The sequence below is a fragment of the Leucoraja erinacea genome, chromosome 31, assembly GCF_028641065.1.
Source record: "Leucoraja erinacea ecotype New England chromosome 31, Leri_hhj_1, whole genome shotgun sequence".
Taxonomy (NCBI): Eukaryota; Metazoa; Chordata; class Chondrichthyes; order Rajiformes; family Rajidae; genus Leucoraja; species Leucoraja erinaceus.
Genome location: NC_073407.1, coordinates 907140 through 927937, shown reverse-complemented (window position 1 = coordinate 927937; position 20798 = coordinate 907140). Strand labels below are relative to the sequence as shown.

The 20798-nt window shown below is 48.5% G+C and overlaps 1 protein-coding gene across 2 annotated transcripts in view; it reads left to right on the top strand.

Moving 5' to 3' along the window:
• LOC129711817 (syntaxin-binding protein 1) overlaps positions 1-20798 on the top strand; it is a 107522-nt gene that overhangs the window by 53949 nt on the left and 32775 nt on the right. For both annotated transcript variants that reach the window (XM_055659751.1, XM_055659752.1), the window contains exons 3-7: positions 2526-2607; positions 2822-2898; positions 5842-5920; positions 9553-9656; positions 17120-17268. In XM_055659751.1, the coding sequence (XP_055515726.1) occupies positions 2526-2607; positions 2822-2898; positions 5842-5920; positions 9553-9656; positions 17120-17268 (491 nt within the window). The remainder of the gene's footprint in view (positions 1-2525; positions 2608-2821; positions 2899-5841; positions 5921-9552; positions 9657-17119; positions 17269-20798) is intronic.

The following is a 20798-nucleotide window of genomic DNA, read 5'->3' as shown; positions in this document are numbered from 1 at the left end:
TTCATTTTGTTTAAGTAAGTAAGTAAGTTTATTGGCCAAGAATTCACAAACAAGGAATTTGCCTTGGTGCTCCACCCACATGTAACAACATGACATGCAGTGACAGTTACGAATGACTCAGAAAACACTAAACATTAATAATAATAAAACATTAATGATAAAACACCATTGATCAAGTATGTGAACCAACAAAATACCAGATCAAAGAGAGACTGCAGATTTTTGGCTGTTGAGTAGAGTTTGTGGACAAAAACTGTTTTTATGTCTGGCTGTGGCAGCTTTGACAGTCCGGACTCGCCTTCCAGAGGGAAGTGATTCAAATAGTTTGTGGTCAAGGTGAGAGGGGTCAGAGATGATCTTGCCCGCTCGCTTCCTGGCCCTTGCAGTGTACAGTTCATCAATGGAGGGAAGATTGCAGCCAATAACCTTCTCTGCTGATTGGACGATTCGCTGCAGCCTCCAGGTGTCGTGCTTGGTGGCTGAGCCAAACCAGACCATGATGGAGAAGATGAGAACAGGCTCTATGATGGCTGTGTAGAATTGGACCATCATTGCCTGTGGCAGATTGTGCTTCCTCAGCTGCCGAAGGAACTGCAGATGCTGGAAAATCGAAGGTAGACAAAAATGCTGGAGAAACTCAGCGGGTGCAGCAGCATCTATGGAGCTAACTCACCCGCTGAGTTTCTCCAGCATTTTTGTCTACCCTTTACAGCATTGATCTGCAGAAGGGTGTGCAGCGCAGGAGATCCGGGTTCAATCCTGACTACAGGTGCTGTCTTTACGGAGTTTGTACGTTCTCCCCGTGACCAGCATGAGTTTTCTCCGAGATCTTCGGTTTCCTCTCACATTCCAAAGACGTACAGATTTGTAGGTTAATTGGCTTGGTAAATGTAAAAGTTATCCCTAGTGGGTGGAGGATAGTATTAACGTGCGGGGATCGCTGGTCGGCGCAGACCCGGTGGGCCAAAGGGCCTGTTTCCGCGCTGTATTTTAAACTAAACTAAACTAAACTAAACTAAACTAAACTAATCTTGGCGTCCAACTTCATAGTTCACTGAAGGTAGCAGCCCAAGTAGATAGAGAAGAAGGTGTATGGAATGCTTGCCTTCATTGCTGGGGGCATCGAGTATAAGAGTCAGGAAGTCATGATGCATCTCTATAGGACTTTGGTTAGGCTGCATTGGAGAATTGTCTGCTGTTCCAGTTACCCCATTACAGGAAGGATGTGGAGGTTGTGGAGCGGGTGCATGGCTGGTTTACCAGGTCGGGTCTGGATTAGAAGTTTTCTGCTCATCAAGAATTTGTCAATCTTTGCTTTAGAAATACCACAGACTCCTCAGCCGTCTGTGATTGAATTCCACAGACTCACCACACTCTGACTAAAGAAATTATTCCTCATCTCCTTTCTAAAGGTATGTCCTTTTAATCTGAGGCCATGGCCGCTGGTCCTAGACTCTCCCACTAGTGGAAACATCCTCCCCATATTCACTCTTTCCAGGCCTCTCACTATTCGGTAAGTTTCAATGAGGTCCCCCCTCATCCTTCTAAACTCCAGCGAGTACAGGCCCAGCGCCGTCAAAAGCTCATCATACGTTACCCCAACCAACCCAGAACCATTCTCGTAAACCTTCTCTGGACCCTCTCAAGGACCAGCACATCCTTCCTCAGATATGGAGCCCAAAATTGCTCACAATATTCCCAATACAGATTGACTAAGCGCTTTATAATGCCTCAGCATTACATCCCTGTTTTTATATTCTAGTCCGTTCAAAATGAATGCTAGCATTGTGTTTGCCTTCTACACTACCGATTCAACTCGTAGATTAACCTTCTGGGAATCCTGCACCAGCACTCCCAAGTCCCTTTGCACCTCCGAATACTGAATTCTCTCCCCACTTAAAAAATTGTCTACACCTTTATTCCTACTACCACAATATACAACGTGACGAGTAGAGGCCCCAGCACTGACCCCTGCACAACTCAGCTAGTCGCTGGCAGCCAACGAGAAAAAGCCTCTTTTATTGCCACTCTTTGCCTTCTGCCATCTAGCCAACCTGCTACCCATGTTAGTATCTGCCCCTTGATACCGTGAGCTCTCATCTTGGTAACTTTCATCTTTATAGTTGTACATAAAACCTTGAGTGGTATAAATACGGTAGACAGTCAGAACCTTTTTATCTGGGATGGACATGTCCAACATTAGAGGGCGTGCTGTAAGTGCCGCCCACAACAGGTGCAGCGATTCCATGAAGTGTATGTAACGCTGCAGACTTGCAACAAGATCATTTCTCTGAACATTACTGAGCAGGGCTTGTGGGGGGAGAGTTCCCACAGGCTGCATAAGCATGGTGCAAACACAAGAACCCATTCTCTTTTGGATATTGTATGTGTTAGGGCCAGGTCTGCATTCATGATGCCACCTCCATGTACACTGAAGGTGTATTGAAGCGGAGTGCGGTTATGGAGATAGCTGCGTGGGTGCGGCTGCAGGGCTGCTGACTGTGATGTGTTGTGTGTTTGTGCAGGTGCTGGTGGTGGATCAGCTCAGCATGCGCATGCTCTCGTCCTGCTGCAAGATGACGGACATCATGACGGAGGGAATCACAAGTGAGTCTCGCGCACCGACCGGCTGGCCGGCATGCTTCACTTAGCTCAGGCAGGGGGGGGAGAGAGGGAGATAGGAAAAGGGGGGAGGGAGGGAGAGGGGGGGTGGGTGTTGTGGGTGTTACTTACCTCAATTTGGAGAGGCCAGCGTTGCATGTCTGTGCCCTTTACTGACATGACCTTCTCTTTGTTCTCTATTAATGGTGATTGGGTGAAGTTGTTGAGGATATCCACAAACGCAGAGAACCTTTGCCCAGTCTGGAAGCTGTTTACCTCATCACCCCCTCGGAAGAAGTAAGTGACCACTTCAACCCGTCTCCGTGCCGTCGGGGAATAACACACAGACACACCACGCTTTGCAGCATTGATCTATAACTGGTGAAAGGGCAACTTACTTCACCGAGCGTCACCTGCCGCAGGTATCAGCGCTTACACCTTGTGTTGGCGATTCCTGCCCAGATACCACACTGGGTGTGAGAGGAGCAGTGATAATGTCCAAGCCTCAAGTGTCCTGCCTTTCCTTGCTAAACCCCAATGCAGCTACAAGCCTGTATTGCCCAGCCTCTGCTCCGTGTCCCATTGAACAGCTAGAGCCCGTGAGTGATTGCTTATCTGACATCAGTGAACAGTATAATTGTGGAAGGTACACAAAAATGCTGGAGAAACTCAGCGGGTGCAGCAGCATCTATGGAGCGAAGGAAATAGGCAACGTTTCGGGACGAAACGTTGCCCATTTCCTTCGCTCCATAGATGCTGCTGCACCCGCTGAGTTTCTCCAGCATTTTTGTGTACCTTCGATTTTCCAGCATCTGCAGTTCCTTCTTAAACAGTACAATTGTGGAGTCGAGCTCACCAAAGGGAAGATAGACACAAGCAGCTGGAGTAACTCAGTGGATCAGGCAGCATCTCTGGAGAAAGGGAATAGGTGACGAATCGGGTTGAGACCCTTCTTCAAAGGGATCTGAAATCCAAACGATAGCAACACCAACCTACAGAAACCTACATACAGTCTGAAGAGGCATCCTGACCAGAAAGGTCACCAGTCCATGTTCACCAGAGATGTTGCCCAAACACTGAGTTATTCCAGCACTTTGTGTCAACTTAAGAAAGTTCCACCTTCTCTCAACCCGAGAAATGAATTCTCCAATTTCATGTAAAACATCCAACTCCCTCTCTCCCCCTGCCCTAGAGGGCATTTAAATACAAGGGCTGATCATGAGGTGGAGTGAGATGGATTATGCAGCAGAAGAAATTAACTTTGCAGAGAGGAACTGCAGATGCTGGTTTACACCAAAGATAGACACAAAATGCTGGAGTAACTCAGCAGGACAATCACCATCTCTGGAGAGAAGGAATGGGTGACCCTTCAGGTGTGAAAAAGGGTCTCAACCTGAAACGTCACCCATTCCTTCTCTCCAGAGATGCTGCCTGTCCCGCTGAGTTACTCCAGCATTTTGTGTCGACCTTCAGAAGAAATGAACTAATGCTGTGTTAGACCAACAGACCAAAACCATATAACCATATAACCATATAACAATTACAGCACGGAAACAGGCCATCTCGACCCTTCTAGTCCGTGCCGAACACATAATCTCCCCTAGTCCCATATACCTGCGCTCAGACCATAACCCTCCATTCCCTTCCCATCCATATAACTATCCAATTTATTTTTAAATGATAAAAATGAACCTGCCTCCACCACCTTCACTGGAAGCTCATTCCACACAGCTACCACTCTCTGAGTAAAGAGGTTCCCCCTCATGTTACCCCTAAACTTCAGTCCCTTAATTCTCATGTCATGTCCCCTTGTTTGAATCTTCCCTACTCTCAGTGGGAAAAGCTTTTCCACGTCAACTCTGTCTATCCCTCTCATAATTTTAAAGACCTCTATCAAGTCCCCCCTTAACCTTCTGCGCTCCAAAGAATAAAGCCCTAACTTGTTCAAACCGTTCTCTGTAACCTAGTTGCTGAAACCCAGGCAACATTCTAGTAAATCTCCTCTGTACTCTCTCTATTTTGTTGACATCCTTCCTATAATTAGGCGACCAAAATTGTACACCAAAAAAAGACAACCAGAAGGATTTTGAATGAATGGATGGAAGGAGGATGATGGAAGGAGGCCCAGGCCATCATTGGGTTTCAAAGTAACAAAAGAATGAATGAAAAAGGGATGAAGTGGCATCACCAAGTGGTGTGGTCATGACCACATTACCACCTATGATTCAAATACTGATTTAAACATCAACAAGATGGGGTATTACTGACGGGTATTGAGAATGATCTCAGCTCCGGTCAAACAGGGGTAAACATTGATGTTGGGAACATTGAGACAGTAGAGGTGGCAATCTTCATGTTACTGCCACTGATTGAATGTTCGACACTGTAATGAAAGCTTTGTTTTCCAAATATTAACCTATTTCAATTGATTTGAATAGTCCACGTCGAGGCTGCCACAGCGGTAGAGTTGCTGCCTCACAGCACCAGAGACCCAGGTTTGATCCTCACCCGGGATGCAATCTGTACAGAGTTTGTACATTCTCCCCATGACAGCGTGGGTTTTCTCCAGGCCCTTCGGTTTCATCCCACACTGAAAAGACGCGCATGTTTGTAGGTTAATTGGTTTTGGGAAGAACTGTAAAAATTGTCCCTAGTATGTGGGATAGTGTTAGTGCGAGGATTGCTGGTCGGCACGGACTCGGTGGGCCGAAGGGCCAGTTTGTATCGCTAAACTAATCTAAACTCAACAAAACTAAAATAAGTGCAAGTCATTGAATCGTCCCCTTCCAACAATGTGTGCAGAGCAACGCGGATATCCTCTGTACATTGTTTAATGTCACTGAATGCTGACAACCCACCTTGACACAAGCAGCCGTTCTCACCACCCCCGCAGAAAGTAGGCGACCACTTTCATGGACAGTCTGAAGAACGGTCCTCATCTGAAACGTCACCCATCCTTGTACTCCAGAGGTGCTGCCTCTTCCGCTGAGTCACTCCAACACTTTGTGTCTTTCCTTCACTAATTCCACATTACCAGAGCAATAACTCAACACATACAGTACAAAGACAGAAGGACACAGAGTGCTGGAGTTACTCAGCGGGTCAGGCAGCATCTCTGGAGAAAAAGAATAGGTGACGTTTCGGGTCGAGACCCTTCTTTAGACCAATGGACATTTCCTTAAACTGTAGTTGCCTCCATTGATTGGACATGAGTGACTGAATCGTGCTTTTATCTTTCAGTCTGTGCGTGCATTGATCAACGACTTCAAGGACGCACCATCTTCCAAGTACCGGGCAGCGCATGTTTTCTTCACCGACTGTGAGTCTACAGTGTCCTCCACTCCCACTGTGCTTCATGCTAACCATGCACTAGGCCCACGCGGGGACATTACTACTGTGGGCCCAATAAAGTGAGAGGGGGAAAAATGTAGAAATGACCTGAGGGTCAAGCTGCTGACCCAGAGCGGCCAGACACAGTGTGACAGGGGGGGGGGGGGGGGGGGGGGGGGTACAATCACGACATGTCAAATACATTCAGGCAAGGTCATGGACAGGACAGGTATGATGATGATGATGATACTTTATTGTCACTTCCACCCAGCTAGGTGCTGTGAAATGTGTTGTTTTTGCATACAACGTACACAAAAGAGTCGGCACAAAGGAGCTGCCAACGTTACAAAGAGTGATCCTCCTTCATGCCTCTACGCCGGGTCCTCTTTGTTCTCGGCGACGTGGTTCGTCCACCTCGGCCCGACCTCGAGACTCCGTCCACAGCCCCACCTCATCCATCAGGGCTCTGACTCGACCTCTGGCCTCTGCCCCGACCTCTGGCCTCTGCCCCGACCTCGGTCCTCTGCCCCGACCTCTGGCCTCTGACGTGACCACTAATCCGCCCCCCTTGTTTTTGCAGCCAAAGTGGATAACCTCACATTTCTCTATATTATACTGCATCTGCCACGCATCTGCCCACTCATCCAACCTGTCCAGGTCACCCTGCAACCTCCTAACATCCTCTTCACAGTTCACACTGCCACCCAGCTTTGTGTCATCCGCAAACTTACTAGTATTGCTCCTATTTCCCTGTTCCAAATCATTAATATATATGGTAAACAGTTGCGGCCCCAACACCGAGCCTTGCAGCACTCCACTCGCCACTGCCTGCCATTCTGAAAAGGACCCGTTCACTCCGACTCTTTGCTATTCTACATTATATTACATGACACTACTCCTACTCTACCACTCGCTCTGTGTTGGCCTCTCTGCAGGCCCCAGCACCCCTTGGAGCCAGACGTCCAACCCCAGTGGGGGAGTCTGGCCTGCTCACTGGGATATGGGCCCAGCACAGACAAGTGGCCTAGCCTGGTTGGGCAATGATGAGCATGGAGTAGTAGGGCCGAAGGGCCTGTTTCCAAGCTAAGTCTAGAAGATTTTTGAGAATCTGGATTCTTGCATATTAGTTAACTGCCCTGATGTAATATTGTGGGACATTGGTTGTCTCATGCATTACAATGATGACGCAGTACTACAGATTTATAGAATGTCGTGTAATATTGTCACTTTATATTGTCATTGTTCTCAGAGGGTATAAGAGGGATTACACACTTCTGAAATTACTCATCATCTATATGAAATAAGAATTTCTGTTCTAAAAAAGAGCCCAGACAGGAGATCGTTGCAAGGTTCTGATATAATAGTGCTGAAGTTTCAGCACAAATTGAGTTTCCAAGGTCTCTGCTTTTATTAAAAGCTATCAGAGAGGAAACTGATCGCACCCATAAAACAGGAGCGGTCTGTGAGTTCAACATCTCTCACTGGATGTTTATGTGTGCAACTGTTAGTCTCTCTTGTTTGCTGCAAGGATGACAATAGAAACATATCGAGTGGTAAAGCAGGCATGCAGTATGCATGCTTTACTCAGGGCAATGAGTATTTGAGCAGGATATCAATGCAGCTAGGTAGGACCAGTTCGGCTGCATTTGCAGTATTTCATGCAGTTCTGGTCATCCCATTGCAGGAAGGATGGGGAGACTTTGCAACCGATGCCTGGATTAGTGTGTATTAGTTACAGGGAGAGTTTGGACAGACGGATTGTTTTCTTGGTGGTTGAGGGGAGAACTGGTGGAAGTGTATCCAATTATGAGAGCCTTTCATTGGAAAAACAGTCAGAATCTTTTACCCTGGGTGGAAAAATCAAATACTAGAGGGCATAGCTTTAAGGTGAGAGGGGAAAGGTTTAGAGGAGATGTGCGGGGCATATTATTGTTTACTCAGAGGGTGGTGGTGGAGGCAGATATGTTAGTGGCATTTAACAACACTTTTGGATAGGCACACGGATGCAGGGAATGGGGGGATATGGGTCATAGTATCCAGCGAACCTGCATCCAGTGAACCTGCCTCCACCGCCCTCTGAGGCAGAAAATTCCACAGACTCACCACTCTCTGTGAGAAAAAGTGTTTCCTCGTCTCCGTTCTAAATGGTTTACTCCTTATTCTTAAACTGTGGCCCCTGGTTCTGGACTTCCCCAACATCGGGAACATGTTTCCTGCCTCTAGCGTGCCCAAGCTCTTAACAATCTTATATGTTTCAATGAGATCCCCTCTCATTCTTCTAAACTCCAGAGTGTGCAAGCCCAGCTGCTCCATTCTCTCAGCATATGACAGTCCCGCCATCCCGGGAATGAAACCTTGTATAGTGTCAGTGAATCTTGTCAGTGATAGACACATTAATGATTTCAGAATGCTATCCAAGAGCTGGACACAGCTCCATCAGAGCCTTCGGCCCGACTTGCCCATGCTAACCAAGATGCCTCATCTGCAGTAGTACCTGCATTTAGCCCATATCCCTCTAAATATTTCCTAACCATGTACCTGTCCAAATGTATTTTGGTGTTATGTACACCAACTAGCGGTGTTATGTACACCAACTAGCGGTTGGAACGGGACGGTGTGGAACAGGAATGATTTTATATCAGGGTTCTGCTTTGGGTATGAGTTATGACCAGCCAGCTGATTCTCCTGATGTCTTGCTGAGCTGTTCGTGAGGACAGGAGGTGAGATGCCTGAGTGAATGATGAGGGACAACTGATCCCCACCACTACCTGTCGGATTGGGCCCCACACCGCAGGCCTTCCCCACCTACGCCCACCCAGCCCCTGCCTGAATATCAGCCGCTCCATCCAAGACGGCAGCAAATTGTAGACGCAGCCCAGACCATCACCCAAACCAACGTCCCTCCCATTGACTCCATTTACACCTCACACTGCTTGGCAAGGCCAGCAGCATAGTCAAGGACGAGTTGCACCTTGGCCACTCCCTCTTCTAACCATATAACCATATAACAATTACAGCACGGAAACAGGCCATCTCGGCCCTACAAGTCCGTGCCGAACAATTTTTTCCCCTTAGTCCCACCTGCCTGCACTCGTACCATAACCCTCCATTCCCTTCTCATCCATATGCCTATCCAATTTATTTTTAAATGATACCAATGAACCTGCCTCCACCACTTCCACTGGGAGCTCATTCCACACCGCCACCACTCTCTGCGTAAAGAAGTTCCCCCTCATATTACCCCTAAACTTCTGTCCCTTAATTCTCCTCTCTCCCAGAAGTGTGAAATTGCACACCTTCAGATTCAGGGACAGTTTCTTCCCAGCTGTTATCAGGCAACTGAACCATCCTACCACAACCAGAGAGCAGTGCTGAACTACTATCTATCTCATTTGAGACCCTCTGGACTATCTTTGATCAAACTTTACTGGCTGAACTGCATTAATGTTAATCCCTTATCATGTATCTATACACTGTAAATGACTCGTTTTCTGCTGTCTGGTTAGCACGCAACAAAAGCTTTTCACTGTCCCTTGGTACATGTGACAATGAACTAAACTGAACTGGTGAACTCTGTGCTGACCTCCCTACTGAGCTTGTTGTTGTCCTTGCCTTTCACAGCGTGTGCAGACCCACTGTTTAATGAGCTGGTCAAATCCCGCACGTCAAAGGTCATCAAGACCCTGACTGAGATCAACATTGCTTTCCTGCCGTATGAATCTCAGGTGAGTTCCTGCAATGAGAGGCAACAAGTGTTTGTGGTGAGCTTTCCTGGTGTTGAAATTAACTCCATTCTCCAGTCTTGTCGGGAACGAATGGTCATTTTTTATTTAACTCGGATAGCAAATGGGGAAACCGAGCAACAAGGAACTGCAGATGCTGATTTACAACAAAAAAAAACATGCAAATGCTGGAGTGACTCAGTGGGTCAGGCAGCATCTCTGGAGAACATGGATAGGTGACGTTTTGGGTCAGGTGGGTTTCAGTGTCAGAGTGCATAGGGTGCAGCAGAGAGTCATCACAACAGGAGGTGGGGTGGGGGGGGGGGTGGGAGTGGGGGTGGGGGTGGGGGTGGGGGGGTGGGGGTGGGGGGGGGGGGTGGGGGTGGGGGTGGGTGGTGGGAGGGGTGGGGGTGGGGGTGGGGGTGGTGCATGAGGGATGTGTGTGCATGATCAGAAGTGGGGACAGGGGTTTACCAGAAATTGGAGAATTCAATGCTTATACGGTGGGGATGTGAGCTGCTCTAGGAGATGAGGTGCCACTGCTCCAGTTTGCATGTGGTCGCACTCTAGCAATGGCAGAGGTCAGGATGGGAAGGTCAGGATGGGATTTGGAAGGGGAGTTTAAATGGTGAGTAACCGGGGATCACATAGGGCTTGGTGGAGTGAGTGGAAATGTTACAGGAAACGGTGGCCAAGTATTTGCCGATGTACAGGCGGTCAGATCAGGGGACTCCAGATGCCGTAGATGAGGTGAGAGGAGGTACATGTGAACCTGTGTCTCACCTGGAAGGACAGCTGGGGTCCCTGGATGGAGGTGAGGGGGGAGGTATAGGGACAGGTGTTGAATCTCCTGGGGTTGCCGGGGGAAGGTTGGGGACAGGGTGGGGTGGTTGGGATAAGATGATTAAACCACTGGGAGAGAGAGAGAGCGGTCTCTGTGGAACGCAGTAACGTGTGGGGACGGGTAAATGTGGCTGTAGGTGGGATCATGTGGAAGTATTAGTGTTGGATGTGGAGAGATGGAGAGAGAGAGAGACTGAGAGAGGGAGAGAGAGAGAGAGAGGGAGACCCTTGAGCCAGTTCTCACTCTTTCTCACACTCACTTTACCCGTCCCTCCCTCCCCTGCCCTCTCACCCACTCCGTCTCTCTCCCCGTCACTATTGTCCCCCTGTGGCTGCATATTCCTGTCCCTGCCTCTCTCCTTCTCCATCTCTGTCCATCTGTCTCTGTCTCACTTTCTCTCTCCATCCCTCTCTTCCTCTCTTTCCCCTGTCTCTCATCTCATCCTCTCTCTCTCTCTCTCTCTCTCTCTCTCTCTCTCACTCTCTCTCTCTCTCTCTCTCTCCTCTCTCTCTCTCTCCCTCTCTCTCTCTCTCTCTCTCTCTCCCTCCCTCTCTCTCTCTCTCTCTCTCTCTCTCTCTCTCTCTCTCTCTCTCTCTCTCTCTCTCTCTCTCTCTCTCTCTCTCTCTCTCTCTCTCTCTCTCTCTCACTCTCTCTCTCTCTCTCTCTCTCTCTCTCTCTCTCTCTCTCTCTCTCTCTCTCTCTCTCTCTCTCTCTCTCTCTCGCTCTCTCACAGTCTCTGAGCCTCTGTTCACCTCCCCATTTGTCACCTGTATCTGTCTTATATCTCCCTCTCCCTCATTGTGTGTCTCTCTCCCACGTTTCTGTGTCTGGCTCTCCCTCTCACTCATCATCTCTTTATGTTTCTCCCTCCCTCTCTCTGCTCCTCTGCCTCGCCTTCTCTCTTTCTCCCTGCCGCCCCGTCCCTCTATCTCTATCCCTCTCTCCCCCTGCCTCTCTATCCCGGTCTCAGTTTGCTGTGTGTGTACCCAGTGAGTTGTCCACAGTCAGCCGGCTCCCAGTGGGGAAGCAGTCACGTGTGGATGAACAGATGGAGCTGTGAGCTGCTGTTTACTGCTTTACACAGGAGCTTATGCCAGTATTGATTCATCCTGCGATTGTCTTGTTTTTTTATCTGAAAACACAGAAGAGGAAATGAAACGGCTGGCTGAAGGCAAGCCCCGCTGATTCAGCTGCTGCCTGGTGTTGCGAGCGGTGGGTCAGGCTCGGCTGTCTGGGTCAGGCCCGGATACGTGGGTCAGGCCCGGCTGCGTGGGTCAGGGTCAGGCCCGGCTGCGTGGGTCAGGCCCGGCTGCGTGGGTCAGGGTCAGGCCCGGCTGCGTGGGTCAGGCCCGGCTGCATGGGTCAGGCCCGGCTGCGTGGGTCAGGGTCAGGCCGGCTGCGTGGGTCAGGCCCGGCTGCGTGGGTTAGGCCCAGCTGCGTGGGTCAGGCCCGGTTGCGTGGGTCGGGCCCGGTTGCGTGGGTCAGGCCCGGTTGCGTGGGTCAGGCCCGGTTGCGTGGGTCAGGCCCGGTTGCGTGCGTGGGTTAGGCCCGGCTGCGTGGGTTATGCCCGGTTGCGTGGGTTAGGCCCGGCTACCTGGGTCAGGCCCGGTTGCGTGGGGTCAGGCCCGGTTGCGTGCGTCAGGCCCGGTTGCGTGGGTCAGGCCCGGTTGCGTGGGTCAGGCCCGGTTGCGTGGGTCAGGCCCGGTTGCGTGGGTTAGGCCCGGTTGCGTGGGTTAGGCCCGGTTGCGTGGGTTAGGCCCGGCTGCGTGGGTTATGCCCGGTTGCGTGGGTTAGGCCCGGCTACCTGGGTCAGGCCCGGTTGCGTGGGTCAGGCCCGGCTGCGTGGGTCAGGCCCGGCTGCGTGGGTCAGGCCCGGTTGCGTGGGTTAGGCCCGGTTGCGTGGGTTAGGCCCGGTTGCGTGGGTTAGGCCCGGCTGTGTGGGTCAGGCCCGGTTGCGTGGGTCTGGCCCGGCTACCTGGGTCAGGCCCGGCTGCGTGGGTCAGGCCCGGTTGCGTGTGTCCGTCGTGGCTATTCCTGCATGCGGGCCTCCCTCTAGTGGGAACAGCGCACTCCTCCACCACTCCTGCGCTGTCTCAGTATTTCTCTGCATCCTCTGGTCATTTGGAGCAAACACATTTGTGGAATAAATGACCATTGAAGCATGTCAAGAACATAGTGGTGGGTGTATGGATCGAGCTGTGTCAGGCCCGACTGCGTGGGTCAGTCCGAGCCAAAGCCACAGGAGGTGCTTGATGCAGGAACTATCACAATTTCATATTCAGAGCAATTCTGGGCCTCGTATCTGAGGAAGGATGCGCTGGCTCTGGAGAGGGTCCAGAGGAGGTTTACAAGAATGATCCCAGGAATTAGTACGTTAACCTATGATCAGCGTTTGTTGGCACTGGGCCTGTACTCACTGGAGTTTAGAAGAATGAGGGGGGACCTCATTGAAACGTACAGAATAGTGAAAGGCTTGGATGGAGTGGATGTGGAGAGGATGTTTCCACTAGTGGGAGAGTCTAGGACTAGAGGTCATAGCCTGAGATAGAAACATAGAAACATAGAAAATAGGTACAGGAGTAGGCAATTTGGCCCTTGCTCAGCAGGGACAAACTGGGTGGAATGGCCTCTTTGCACATTGTATGCCTCTCTGTCTCTTAGAACAATAGAAACATAGAAAATAAGTGCAGGAGTAGGCCATTCGGCCCTTCGAGACTGCACTGCCATTCAATATGATCATGGCTGATCATCCAACTCAGTATCCTGTACCTGCCTTCTCTCCATACCCCCTGATCTCTTTAGCCACAAGGGCATCTAACTCCCTCTTAAATATAGCCAATGAACTAGCCTCAACTACATTATGTGACAGAGAATTCCAGAGATTCACCACTCTCTGTGTAAAAAAATGTTTTTCCCATCTCAGTCCTAAAAGATTTCACCTTTATCTGTGACCCCTTGTTCTGGACTTCCCCAACATCGGGAACAATCTTCCTGCATCTAGCCTGTCCAACCCCTTAAGAATTTTGTAAGTTTCTATAAGATCCCCCCTCAATCTTCCAAATTCTAGCGAGTACAAGCCGAGTCTATCCAGTCTTTCTTCATATGAAAGTCCTGACATCCCAGGAATCAGTCTGCTTAACCTTCTCTGCACTCCCTCTATGGCAAGAATGTCCTTCCTCAGATTTGGAGACCAAAACTGTATGCAATACACCAGGTGTGGTCTCACCAAGACCCTGTACAACTGCAGTAGAACCTCCCTGTTCCTATACTCAAATCCTTTTGATATGAATGCTAACATACCATTCGCTTTCTTCACTGCCTGCTGCACCTGCATGCCTAATTTCAATGATTGGTGTACCATGACACGCAGGTCTCGTTGCATCTCCCCTTTTCCTAATCGGCCACCATTCAGGTATTAGTCTACTTTCCTGTTTTTGCCACCAAAGTGGATAACCTTACATTTAACCACATTATACTGCATCTGCCATGCATTTGCCCAGTCACCCAGCCTATCCAAGTCATCTTGCAGTCTCCTAACATCCTCCTCACAGCTAACACTGCCCCCCAGCTTAGTGTCATCTGCAAACTTGGAGATATTGCCTTCAATTCCCTTATCCAGATCATTAATATATATTGTAAATAGCTGGGGTCCCAGCACTGAGCCTTGCGGTGCCCCACTAGTCACTGCCTGCCATTCTGAAAAGGACCTGTTAACTCCTACTCTTTATTCCTGTCTGTCAGCCAGTTCTCTATCCACATCAATACTGAACCCCCAATACCGTGTGCTTTAAGTTTGTATACTAATCTGTTATGTGGGACCTTGTCGAAAACCTTCTGAAAGTCCAGATATAACACACCCACTGGTTCTCCCTTATCCACTCTACTAGTTACATCCTCGAAAAATTCTATAAGATTCGTCAGACATGATTTACCTTTCATAAATCCATGCTGACTTTGTCCAATGATTTCACCACTTTCCAAATGCACTGCTATCCCATCTTTAATAACTGACTCTAGCAGTTTCCCCACTACCGATGTGAGACTAACTTATTGACAAACCCATCTATATTTACGCACAGACACAAAATGCAGGAGTAACTCAGCATCTCCGGAGAGAAGGAATAACCCTTCTTGACCCGAAACATCAGCTGTTCCTTTTCTCCAGAGATGCTGCCGACTCATTGAGTTACTCCTGCACTTTGTGTCATCTTTGGTGTAAACCAGCATCTGCAGCTCCTTCCTACATATATTTATGTGTAAGTCATTAATATATATCACAAACAAGAGAGGTCCCAGCACAGATTCCTGCAGAACTCCACTAGTCACAGACGCACAGCCAGAATAATACCCACAGCTCTCTGTCTTCTATGTAAGCCTAGCATAATCCATTTGACCAAGTCACCATATATCCCATGCATCTTAATCTACTTGATCAGCCTACCATGCAAGACTTCATCAAATGCCTCACTAAAACCCATGCCTGATCGGATAGAAATAATGAGCAGAATTAGGACGAATGCACACAGCCTTTTACCCAGTGTCGGCCAATCAAAACCCCAGAGGACTTGGGTTTAAGGTGAGAGAGAGAACATTTGATCGGAATCTGAGGAGCAACAATTTTACTCAGTTGGCAGTGGGTGTATGGAGGAGATAGTTGATGCATGTGACCACTAGGGGCGCCGGTGTATGCAGGAGATAGTTGATGCATGTGACCACTAGGGGGAGCCGGTGTATGGAGGAGATAGTTGATGCATGTGACCACTAGGGGCGCCGCATGATGGCAGTGGGTATATGGAGGAGATAGTTGATGCATGTGACCACTAGGGGCGCCGCATGATGGCAGTGGGTATGGAGATAGTTGATGCATGTGACCACTACTGGTGTATGGGTGGAGATAGTTGATGCATACAGGTGACCACTAGGGGCCTTCGCATGATGGCATTTGGGTATTTGGAGGAGATTTAGTGATTAGCACTATAATAGATTCAAAAGACACTCGGAGGTGCATATTTTAGAGGTAGGTGGGCCAACACGGGCAAAATAGGACTAAAAGGGGGCAAATAGTCCATCACCCCATCAACTAGCTTCCGTGGAGAATGAACGGGGCGGTTAGATCGCGTGGGCCGCTTAGCACATGGTAATGGAGGATCCTGGCAATATCTCAATAATAAACCTGTCACTTCCCCAATTATCCAATGGTATCATGAGATAGTGTGCACATTGTCTACGTGGACATGCCATGATTGAGGCGCTTGTAGATCGCAACCTAGGCAGAGCTAGCCGGACTGTTATAGAGAATTGGCTTGCGCCTACAATGAACCTTTCAGCTTTTGAATACCTGTGGCTTACTGGACATCATTGATGCTTCTCCAATCTCCTGGGACATTTAAGTTTATGGGAACTTGCCCCATCACAGTTAATATATCTGCTCTCTGTAAAATCATTTTCAATTGATGGCATCATGTTCAGTGATTGGCCAGTCTCTAGTTTCATTTGTTGTTCAATGTTAGTGCCTATTTTCCTGCGCCTCCTCTCTTTTGCTTCAAATTTTCTATAATTATTGCCTGGAAAGCATTTGTGCTTTATTTTCCATTATTAATACCATTGTCTTGTCTTCTACAGGATAAATATTTACCTTAGCTTTGCAACTATCACCAACTAGAGTGCGGTCCTGATCCACCATCCATCTCAGTAGACACCCTCGGACTATTTTTAATCGGACTTTAATGTCCTTTATCTTCCAATAAATGTTCTTCCCTTTATCCTGTATCTGTGCACTGTGGATAGTTTGATTGTAATCATGTTTTGTCTTGTCTTTGAAGGTAGACACAAAATGCTGCAGTAATTCAGTGAGACCTGAGCATCCTCGACTGTTGCGAGAGATTGTATGTGTGTTTTGAGAATATGTTCTGTCTGCTTAAGGATGCAATCTTCATCTTTATTTTCTTGGTACACACAGCATAAATTAAATATTCCTCAAGTATACACTGGCCTACTAGGAATTTTTGCAGAACTTTGTGCCTTTCCATTCATTTTGATGCAATCCATGAATTCCTTTGAACACGCCCTTATTGTTCAGTTCAGTTTAGTTTATTGTAACGTGCACCAAGGTACAGTGAAAAGCTTTTGTTGCGTGCTATCTAGTCAACGGAAAGATTATACGATTACAATCGATCCGTCTATGGTGTACAGATACAGGATGGAGAGAATAACGTGTAGTGCATGATAAAGTTCAGTAAAGTCCGATTAAAGATAGTCCGAGGGTCCCCAGTGAGGTAGATAGCAGTGTGTGAGAAGGCACTGCAGATGTTGATTGTCACAGAAGATAGGCACGAAATGCTGGAGTAACTCAGCGGGTCTGGAATAGGGGATTCCTTTCCCCCGGAGATGATACCTGACCCGCTGAGTTACTGCAGCATTTTGTGTCGATCTTTGAGGTAGGTGGTAGCTCAGGACTGCTCACTAGTTGCCGTGAGGATAGTTGAATGGTCTTACAACAGCCAGTTAACAGATTGCAGGGTCAATGCCGACGTGTTTTTGAAAATTACGGAGCATCTTCCTAAAGGTCGGCTTTGTAGGCAGTCTGTGTGTGTGAGGATTCACGCTGGTTCTTGTGTTGCAGGTCTACTCTTTGGATGTCCCCGATGCATTCCAGAGCTTCTACAGTCCCCACAAGACACAGCTGCGAAACCCTCTGCTGGAGAGACTGGCCGAGCAGATAGCAACCCTGTGTGCCACGTTGAAGGAGTACCCTGCTGTCAGATACCGAGGGTAAGGCCCTGCACACACGCCCTCAAGATCCAATACCGGGGTGAGATACGGGGATAACGCCTTCCATGCACCGCCACTCTCCACCTCCTGAAGATATGAGGGTGGTCCTTGTGTTTCCTCAGATATCCTTGACCTGTTGGATGACTCCTTTACCGGCTGTACCATTTGTGCAGAAGTGACTGACGACACCAAACTCTCCCTCAGTGGGGGTCTGAACGATTGATTGATATTTTATTAACACACGGTACATTTCACAGTGAGACTCTTGGCTTTGTACACCATACACAGGGTATGCAAAGAGTCACCACGTATAGGGCACCGACAAAATTACAAAGTCTTCACTGTAGACCCCAATTGTTCCTTTGTTCACTCGGCGCCCATCCCCCCTCCCCCCCCCTTCCTAGGTGCAGGAGGAGGCCATTCAGCCCTTCGAGTCAGCACCGCCATTCATTGTGATCATGGCTGATCGACCCCAATCAATAACCCGTGCCTGCCTTCTCCCCATATCCCTTGACTCCACTAGCCCCTAGAGCTCTATCTAACTCTCTCTTAAATCCATCCAGTGATTTGGCCTCCACTGCCCTCTGTGGCAGGAAATTCCATATATTCACAACTCTCTGTGAGAAAAAGTTTTTTCTCACCTCAGTCTTAAATGACCTCCCCTTTATTCTAAGACTGTGGCCCCTGGTTCTGGACTCACCCAACTTAGTGAACATTTTTCCTGCATCTAGATGGTCCCCACGACCATCCACACTGTTCCTGCTCCACAATGAGCGCTCCTACATCAGGGACTTCCACGGGTTAAGAAGCACGTCGCATATTTTGAAGGAGGCTTTGAACCAATTCTTAAATTGGGTCGTCTATCCAGCCAGTAGTCACTTCATGGCTGAGTGTCGACCACGGGAGTGTAGTGATGGGTCTTCATACAGTGTAGTTTGGCAAACAGCTGCTGGAATGGATCCATGGCTCAGTGCTGGGGTTGCTGGCTCAGCAGAGGATATTACTACTTGCCCCACAAGATCTCCAGTAAATTTGGAATTTTGCTGAACCCTGGTATGTGTGACAATGGACTCATCTGAATCTGAATCAGGATTTTGCAGCAACAGTGTTGTTTTCTTTCCAGAGCATTGAGGTGCTTGCTGGAAACCGTCTGGGTCTCACCAGCAGGATTGAACCCAGGGCCCTGGCGCTGTGAGGTGGCGGCTCTACCAGCTGTGCCACCGAGCTGCCCGCTCTCATTGAGCCTCCGCATCTTCTACACTCAGTCCATTGACTGAGACAAAAGCCTTCTTCACCACATTATCCACATGTGATGCCACTTTGAGGGAACTATGTACCCCTCTGCTGCACAGCACTCCCCGGGGCCCTGCCATTCACTGGGAAGGTCCTGGCTGGGTGGACTTCCTAAAATGCTGCACATCACACTTGTCTGCCCTAAACTCCATCAGCCGTTCCCCTGCCCAATTGCCCAGCTGATCAAGAACAGGGACAACCTCTTACAGAAAGCAACATCCAAAACTGTGAGATTTGTTCATGTCGGGCCAAGTTATAGATTCCATTCAGTCCCATCATAAATGAGTACATAGAACATGGAACAACTGTACTATGCTGTGCCACTGTGCTGCCCTATTTCTACACAGCTATTGGGTCAAAAATTCAAAGTAGTCCCGTGGTATCCATCAAATAAACAAATCAGAAGATTTATATAAGTGACACACATTACATTAACATAAATGGTCATAACTCCATCAAGAGTGTAGAAGGGCCGAAAGAGGCCACACAATGGGATTAGTGAGCCGGGTTGCAGAAAATACCAAAGCATTTTATAGCTATATGAAAAACTAGAGGATAACCAGGGAAACGGTGGGACCAACGAAGGAACAAGGAGGGAGTCTGGGGATGTGGGAGAGGTAGTAAACTACTATTTTGCATCCATTTTTACCAAGAAGAAGGATAAGGAGAACAGTGAGGTGAGTGCGGCCATACTAATATGCAACGGCAGTTTAGGATTAGGGAGGAGGAGGTGCTAGTGCTCTTGAAGAAGATTAAGGTAGATAAATCCCCAGGATGTGTTGGGATTTATCCCAGGTTATTGTGAATGGTAAGAGGAGATTGCGGGAACGTTGACAAACAGCTTTGTGTCACACGCGAGGACTGGGGACTGGAGAGTGGCCAATGTACTTCCTGTACTTAAGAAGAAAGTAGAGGGAAGTACAGTGTCGGTGTTGAAGGCAGCACGGTGGTGCAGCGGTAGAGTTGCTGCCTCACAGCACCAGAGACCTGGGTTCAATCCTGACTGCAGGTGCTGTCTGCAAGGAGTTTGTACGTTCTCCCTGTTACCGCGTGGGTTTTCGCCGGGTGCTCCGGTTTCCTCCCACAGCCTAAAAACATGCATATTGGTAGGTTAATTGGCCTCTGTAAATTGTACCTGGTATGGGATAGAACTAGTGTGCGGGTGGGGGAAAGATAATATTCAGGCTGGAGGTTTGCGACCAGTTCCGCAGGGATCTGTGCGGTTTATGATATATATAGGTTCTCGAGATTGATCCCTGGGATGGCGGGACTGTCATATAAGGAAAGATTGAAAAGACTAGGCTTGTATTCACTGGAGTTTAGGATGAGGGGATATCTTATAGAAACATATAAAATTATAAAAGGACTGGACAAGCTAGATGCAGGAAAAATGGTCCCAATGTTGGGTGAGTCCAGAACCAGGGGCCACAGTCTTAGAATAAAGGGGAGGTAATTTAAGACTGAGGTGAGAAAAAACTTTTTCACCCAGAGAGTTGTGAATTTGTGGAATTCCCTGCCACAGAGGGTAGTGGAGGCCAAATCACTGGATGGATGTAAGAGAGAGTTAGATAGAGCTCTAGGGGGTACTGGAATCAAGGGATATGGGGAGAAGGCAGGCACGGGTTATTGATTGGGGACGATCAGCCATGATCACAATGAATGGCGCTGCTGGCTCGAAGGGCCGAAAGGTCTCCTCCTGCACCTATTTTCTATGTTTCTATGTTTCTATATTAAAATGACCTGGATGTAAACGTAGATGAGTTCTTCAGTGAGTTTGCAGTTGGCACCACGATTGCCAAGGCTATGGACAGTGAGGAAGGCTATCACAATATACAGCGGGATACAGATCAGCTCCAGAAACGGGCGGAGAAATGGCAGCAGGAGTTTAATCCAAGCAAGGGTCAGGTGTTGCACTTTGGGAAGTCAAATGTAAGAGGCATGAACTACACTTAATGGCATGAACCTTAACAGCATCGATGTAGGGGGGATCTTAGGATCCAAGTTCATAACTCCCTGAAAGTGGCAGCACCAATAGATAGAGCAGTAAGGATGGCACATGATATACTTATCTTCATAGGTTGGGGCATTGAGTATTAAGTGGGGAAGTCATAAGGCTTCGTTGAGGCTGCATGTGGAGTATTGTGTAGTCTGGTCACCCCATTACAGGAAGGATGTGGAGGCTTTGGAGAGGCTGCAGAGGAGGTTTACCAGGATGATGCCTGGATTTGGGGGCAGTA